Genomic DNA, 7,100 nt, shown 5'->3' with positions numbered 1-7,100 from the left:
AAGGTGGCCACGTTGATGGATGCCAGAGGGGCCCATCCGAAAAAGGCTTGGCATCGCATCGCATCGCATCGCATCGCATCGCATCGCATCGCATCGCATCACTCGACGCCGCCGCTCCCAAAGTGGAGGCGAGTTGGCCCGGCCTTCACAGCGATAACCCGGCTGACGATAGAAGGCGGCGACCCCCGTGCACAGCCTCTGCAGCCTCGGCTTTCCAACTCAGCACCGGCTGCCCCCCGCCCGCTCCGATCTAACAAAATGCTTCATCGAGAGTCTAACAGTCAGAAAGTCGCTGGAAATACTCCACTTGGCTCAGCGAACGCACACCCGCTTCACGTCAAATCCAGCTCGCCTTGAGACAGCCAAAAAAAGGAGAAGGATGGCATTGTAGCGATGGTAGCGATGGTGTCACTGCTTGACAGTGTCTTGGGCAGGTTCTTGGGGCACAAACTCTCTCCACGAGTGTGCGTTGGCCTCCTTGTGCTGACGGATGATCTTATCGCCCGCACTCGGAATCTGGGTGATGGCGGCCATACCCACGAGACTCGCGAGCGTGATGCCCTGCGCCCACACGCGTGCCTGGACGAGCTTTTGGGCAAAAGTCATGGGCTGGGTGTGGATGTATGCAAAGATGCCGCCCATGCTGGCGGCCCAGGTGGCGGCGACGACGGAAAACTTGTTCTCCTTGGCCCACGTGAGCGCCTTGTCGCCCGTCGACAGCTCGGCCCACTGTCTCTCCTCGCGCGTCTGGGCACGACGCTGAATCGCGGCGCCCGCATCGGTGTAGTGGTCCTGGTCGAATTGGATACCCGCTTTGTCGGCGCGGATCACGCCAGTGCCGATCGCGATGGACGAGACGAAGAACAGCTTGATCGCAGGTGTGAGTGCGCGAAACGCCGGCCAGCTACGGTTGAGCAGGTATGCGCTAGGTGCTGCACCCGCCAGTCCAAGTCCAAACCCTTTGGCTGCAGCCGTCACCGACGCATTGTATTGTCTGTCAACCCCCGAAAGCAACGGGTCAGCATGTGTGGTGGAAGGAGCAAGAGGAAGCAGGACTCACGCTTCACGACGCTGCACGTCGCCCACATCTCGGTGTGTTCCATACGACATGATGATGCCAAAGAGAGTCTTGTAGAATGTGTCGTGTGTGTGGTGTAGGGATGAGGGAGCGTTAGGAAAGCAAGGCTTTTGGTGGGGTTGGGAAGGAGCAAAGCGCGGCGAGCCTCGGGTGTGTGCATGTGTGTCATTGCGCCTCCGAAAAGTGGAGGTTTGGGCCCAAAAAAATCCAAAAAAGAGGCGGCGCTGCAGATCCAAAGCCGATGCCGCCTTCCATTCCGATTCCTCCCTTGCCGCTCTTGGCCGCTCGCTCTTCTCCGAACGCGCAGGATCCAATCCCAACCATGCAAAACTCTTCGGAAGCATGGCCCGACAAGCTACGGTCAAGTCGGTCGGCACACCTCGGCACCCTCGTTCGGGCCCCGTTCTAGACCCCGACTTCGGCTGCGGTGCATCGTCGGCCGTCGGACATTTGCGGACCGCCAATCCACACGTGTGTGTCTGCATTTCGGCTCGAGTCCTCCGCCATCAGCCCAACACGTCCCTCATCCATCGTGTTTGACAGCTGCCATTTCCCACTCCCCGCATCGTCGCAAAGATTCACACAAATCACAAGCCCAGTCAAACCAAGAACAAAAGCGTTTAACGAGTGACGAGTGCAAACACTATCCGGATCGAGTCAAAGCCAAGCTGCTATGTGTATGTGTGATGAGGGTCAAATGAATGTGTGAGATCAAAGCAATGAGATCAAAGCAAAACTGGAACAAGGTATAAAAGAGACAAAGAGAGAAAGCAAGCAAAAAGGTGCAGGGCGATCAAACCACCGCCGAAGCCAGGTCGAGCGTCCATTCGCGACGCAGCCGCCCATGCACAAGCTTAAACGTGCTCAGCGCGCCCTTCTCCTGCACCACCAGCACCGACGTCGCAAACGTCACGCCGCCCGCACTGCTGCCACGCGAGTACGTGCTGAGCGCCGGCGACGGCAGTCCGCCCCCGCCCATCACCGCACCGCCGTGCAGCGACAGCCCCAGCCCACCGCCCATCGCCGGCGAATTCGCAGCCGATCCCACCGGCAGGATGTTGAGCTCCACGCGGAAGCGCAGCGGCTTGGCCGCCGTCGTGACGCCGTTCGACTCGCGGTACTCGCTCATGCTGCACCGCAGCGTCGTGTGGTGCACGTCCGACGACTCGTCCATCGCCACGCGCACGCCGTAGCTCTGCAGCCGACGCACCACCTCGTTGAGCGTCTCGGAAAAGTTGTCCGTAGACATGAGCGTAAACGTGGCCGGCTTCCAGTTGAACAGCCCCGCGAACCAGCTGTCCTTCTTGCCCGGCGCACCTCCGCCAGGCACGGGCGCCAGCGTGGCCACCGCTGCAGTCACCGGCGTCGTAGGCGGCGAGATGGCGCCCATCGCACCACCAACGCCGCCCGCGCCCATGTCGAGCCCCAGACCAAGGTTCTTGGGCGCACGCGACGACGACGAAGAGCCGGCGCCCGGTCGCGCGCTCGATCCAGCAGGCGGCGCAAAGATGCTCGCCAGCGCAGGTGGCGCGGCCGTCTGCTCGTACGCGATGGATCGGATCGTGTTGGCATCGTGCTGCGTCGCGTGCTTGTCGCCACCACCGCGTCGCAGCCCGAGCAGCGAGCGCTTGCGACCGAGCCCAGTGCTGCCCGTGCTGATGTTGCTGAATACGCTCGTCGGCCGAGACGTGCCGCCGGAGCTGCTCGCCTCGGTGGCAGAGCGCGCACTGCGCACCGAGTTCCTCGTGCTCGCATTGGAGCTCGCCACCGTGCTGGCGATGCTCGTCCGCGCGCTCGCCTTGTCCGTGAGCGACAGAGGTGCGATGAGCTCGGCGGGGCTCAGCGGCGTCATTGGCGTCGAGGGCGTGTAGCTCTGCTGGTGCGAAGACGCCTGCGAGACCGAGCGCATGCTCTCGCCCTCGCTCACGTCGTCTTCGGCATCCTCGAACTGGTTCATCTCGGAGCCCCTCGCGCCGGCACCTCGACCACCCGTCGAAGGCGCCGACGAGGCCGCCGCTGTGGCCGCCGGCTGCTGCTGCAAAGCCATCGACTTTTTGAGCTGCTCGATCTTGCTCTGAAGCGCGTCCGGCTTCTCGCCCGTGGCGCGGATCGAGGCGAGCTCGTCGGCGATCTCCTGGAAGAACTTCTGCATGGTCGCGTCGCCCACCTGCGGCACCTGGATCGACGGTGCGGCGTGCGTGGTGTGTGCACGTGCCGTCGAGGGTCGCTGCAGCACGGGCTGAGCCGCAGGCTGGGGCGCCGCAGGAGCAGCAGTAGCAGCAGCGCCAAACGTAGCCTTGGTCGGCGAGACGGGTCGCGACGACGCACGGCCAGGCAACGCCAGAGGCGGCATCATCTCGGAGCCCGAGCCGCGGTTGGCACGCGATCGCGCCGCGGCTGCCGACGAGCTGGAGGACGACGATGACGACGACGCAGCCGCTCCATGCGCCGACACAGGCGCATCGTACAGATTGGCGAGTGCGATGCGAGCCGAAGGCGGTGCGCTAGCGGGCGCAGCCTTGGTGGGCGAAGTGTTGCGACGCTGCAAGTCGACGTTGGGACGCTCGTTGCGCTGCGGCGAGGCGGTCTGCAGCGAGATTTGTGGCAGCACGTAGCTTCCATCGCTCTCCCTGCGTGGGCTGCCGCTCGGCGGGGCGGTCTGCGCGGGCAAGGGAGCCTGGAGCTTGGAGGGAGAGGCAAAGGGAGCCTTGAGGCTGGTGGCAGGCGAATCCAGAGGCGAGGGTCGCAAGCGAGGCGATGGGTTGGCGGGTCGTACGTGGGGCGATGCCACCTTGGTGGGGGTCACGTCGGTAGCACGAACGGGCACGGTATTGTACGCCGAGCCCTTTTCGGGCGTGCTGTGCCTGCGCTCCATGTCGAAGCTCTCGAGCCTGGGTGAGGTCGGTGCTGATGTGGCACCGGGTCCCTCGCCGGTTCGGCGCGGCCTGGCGATCTCGAGCGTCTTTGCAGCGCCCGACGAGGCGAGCATGGCATGCGCTGGAACGGCGCTGGCGGTAACGATCTGCTCGTTTACAATGTCGTCGTCCATGTCGTCTTCGTCGTCGGCCGAGTGGTTTTCACGGTGGGCGACGAGGAGCGTGTAGAAGGTCTTCTGCCAGCTGGGACCGGGTGAGAGGAGCTCTCTGACGATGTCGTCTTCGCTGAGCTCGAACCAGAGCGTCTTGAGGTTGCCGAGGATGTCGAGGTCGATGGTGTCGTGGGTGAGCTGTTCCATCTGAAGGGTGTCGAGCGAGGTGGAGACGGGGTTGTGGGACGACTCTTTGCCGTTGTTGGTGAACCAGGGGTGACGCATGATGTCGGCCATCTTGATGCGCTTCTCCGGGTCGACCTCGAGCATGCGCCAGATGAGGTCCTTGGAAGCGGGCTCGAGCCACTCGGGCATCATGAACTTGCCGGCCCTGACCTTGCCGAGGAGCTGCTGGATGTTGGGGTCGTCAAAGGGGAGGCGTCCGCAGAGGAGGGCAAAGAGGATGATGCCGCAGCTCCAGATGTCGCTGGCGGTGCCCTTGTATCGCTTGCCGCTGACGATTTCGGGGCTGGCGTAATGCGGGGAGCCGCAGCTGGTCTCGAGCATCTTTTCGGTGGGCTGGAGGGCGGCCATGCCAAAGTCGGCGACCTTGACGATCTTTTTGGACTCGTCGAGCAGCAGGTTCTCTGGCTTGAGGTCGCGATGGCAGATGTTGAAGCGGTGGCAGTAGTCCATGCCAAAGATGATCTGGCGGAAGTAGGCGCGTGCGTCGCGTGGGGTGAGCTTGCCCTGGGCGACGAGGTGGTCGAAGAGTTCACCGCCGGCGACGTACTCCATGATGAGGAAGAGATCCTTGGAAGTTTCGTAGACGTCCCAGAGGCCGAGGAGGTTGGGATGTTCGATGAGCTTCATGATGACGATCTCCCTCTCGATGCCGAGGATCATCTTGTTGGCCTTGACGTCTGCATCGCGCAAGCTCATTCGACTCGCGTTGATGAGAGTCCTGGGGATGATTTTGACCGCCGCTCTTTGGCCTGTCTGGTCGTGGATGGCGAGGCGGACGCGGCCGGAGGCGCCCTGGCCGATGAGCTTGTCGAGACGCCAGTGGCCGATGTTCTTTGGGTCGTTGTGGTGGCGCTTCTTCTCCCTCTCCAGCCTCGATGTGGGCTTGGGGCGTTCGGCGGCGGGAGCGGGGGCGGCAGCATGCTGAGGCTGTCTGCGGTCGACGGCGGGGACGGGCTGCTGACGTTGGGAGGCGTGGTGGCTGGAGCCTGCGTGGTGGGAAGGGCGGTAGTTTTCGGAGCCGGTGGCACGGGTTGAGACGACGTTGGCGCCTGCTTTGCGGTTGGCCAGGGCGACGTAGGCCTCTGCTGCGGTGGGACGGCGGTTCTGGACGTCGGTGGGTTGCAAGGGCGCGCCCTTGAAGGGAGGGATGGCCTGGATGACGGGGCGCTGTGTGGACATGATGGGCGTGGATCAATCGCACGGCTCGACGTGTGTGAAGCGCGGGCGATGCGAAGGATCTCTGCCGGTCGAGCGTTTGATATTTGTGGATAGCTGGTGTGACTTTGGCTGGTATGAATGCAGACGATGCGAGAAGATGATGCTGAAGAGCTGTAGAGATGGTTGCTGCGGAGAAGAAGATGTGAAAAGGAGCGTGATGTTGAGGAGAACGAGAAAGGGAAGGGGGAGAGTAGGAGCCGGCAGGGAGAGGAGGGATAGGATGAAGGGAGTAAGAGATAGGAAAGGAAGAGTGAGGGACAGGGAGGATGGTGTTGCTGGTGACGAGCAAGGATTGCGAAGCGGCTCTGGGCAGCGAGGAGGGCAGCGAGGAAGGGGGAGGAGAGACAAACACAGAGCAGACGGACGGCCTTCAGCTGGCCATGCTGTGCCAAAGCGATGGGCAAGGCGATGAGGGGGCAGTCCGGGTCAGCAGAGAGAGGGAGCGACTAGCAGAAAGGCAAGCCGACGCGGGATTGATCTCTGCCGCTCCTGTCCAGAGGCAGAGAGGCTGACGAGGCGAGGCCAGCCTGCGTCTGCGTCTGCGTCAGTTGGCGAGCGACGGTTTGGCGATGCAGAGCTGACAGTTGCTTGGTCGGGGGAGCCGCGGCGAGAGACACAGCAGAGATCGAGAAGACGAGCACGGCCGGCAGAACAACACGAATGGGAGCGGAGATCCAAGCGACGACGATCAACCGACGCAGCCTGGGAGGGGCAGCATCAAAACAAAACACAGCCAGCGCTCGCGCGCCCAACACTGACACCGAGGCGGGGCGGAGTTGAACGCAAAGCGATCGACGGGCGGGCGCGGGTTGCACAGCCTCTTTCGTTTCTGCACCGTGCCAGCCTCTCAGCCTCCAAGCCACGGTGGGTGCGACATCGAAAGGCAGGCGTGTGTGACCGACACGCAACGGGACGGCGGGTGACCCGCACTCTGGCGTGTGCTCGGCAGACTAGCTTGGCTGAACCAGCTGACCCACACAGGCAACGGGCGTCACCAAGCAGAGTGATATGGAGCATCCGACGGGCGCGCATCGTCTGCAGCAGCGCCGCGCCCAACGGACATGACCTGGCGGTTGGACGCTACTACAGTCCCAGCTCCAGCGCTACATTTACTGCGGGTCGTCACCACCATGTCGCCACTGTGACCGGGACGAGGTGGGATCGGTACAGCCGCACAACTGCAGCGACACGCAGCCAGCAGCCAGCAGCCAGCAGCCAGCAGCGGGCGAGTCGAGCATGAGGCATGGGCAGCTAGCTGTGCATCGGCTTCGGCGATGCTTGTGTTGCTTGCGATCCTTGGCAGTTGGTTGGCGCTGCCGCTGGCTGCTGCTTGCTGCGCGCGGTTGGCATGTGCAGCCGACCGGCGTCAGATTCTGCAGGCGCGCGTCTCCAAGCCCGCGACTGGGATTTGCCAAATTGTCGGTGTTGGTCTCGCCTCGCCTCGCCTCGCCTCGCCTCGTCTCCCCGGCTCACTGCACGCTCCGCAAAGACGCGAATAAACAAGCTATGCAGCTCGCAGCAGCGCCTCTC

The 7,100-nt window shown here is 63.2% G+C and overlaps 2 protein-coding genes across 2 annotated transcripts; both read right to left on the bottom strand.

Moving 5' to 3' along the window:
- Window positions 1–408: 408 nt before the first annotated feature.
- On the bottom strand, window positions 409–1,110 carry PAN0_109c6744 (mitochondrion protein; the record flags this gene model as incomplete). The annotated part of the gene is made up of 2 exons (XM_014797831.1): window positions 409–994; window positions 1,061–1,110. 2 exons carry the CDS (start codon window positions 1,108–1,110, stop codon window positions 409–411), a joined length of 636 nt encoding a protein of 211 aa, XP_014653317.1.
- A 761-nt stretch (window positions 1,111–1,871) lies between these two features.
- Window positions 1,872–5,531, bottom strand: PAN0_109c6743 (pkinase-domain-containing protein; the record flags this gene model as incomplete). Its single annotated transcript, XM_014797830.1, has 1 exon — window positions 1,872–5,531. The coding sequence occupies one exon, from the start codon at window positions 5,529–5,531 to the stop codon at window positions 1,872–1,874; it is 3,660 nt and encodes a 1,219-aa protein (XP_014653316.1).
- Window positions 5,532–7,100: the final 1,569 nt, after the last annotated feature.

Source organism: Moesziomyces antarcticus (assembly GCF_000747765.1).
Source record: "Moesziomyces antarcticus DNA, scaffold: scaffold_v10109, strain JCM 10317, whole genome shotgun sequence".
Lineage (NCBI taxonomy): Eukaryota > Fungi > Basidiomycota > Ustilaginomycetes > Ustilaginales > Ustilaginaceae > Moesziomyces > Moesziomyces antarcticus.
Note: the sequence above shows the minus strand (reverse complement) of the source record. Positions and strands in the feature narration are given on the sequence as shown.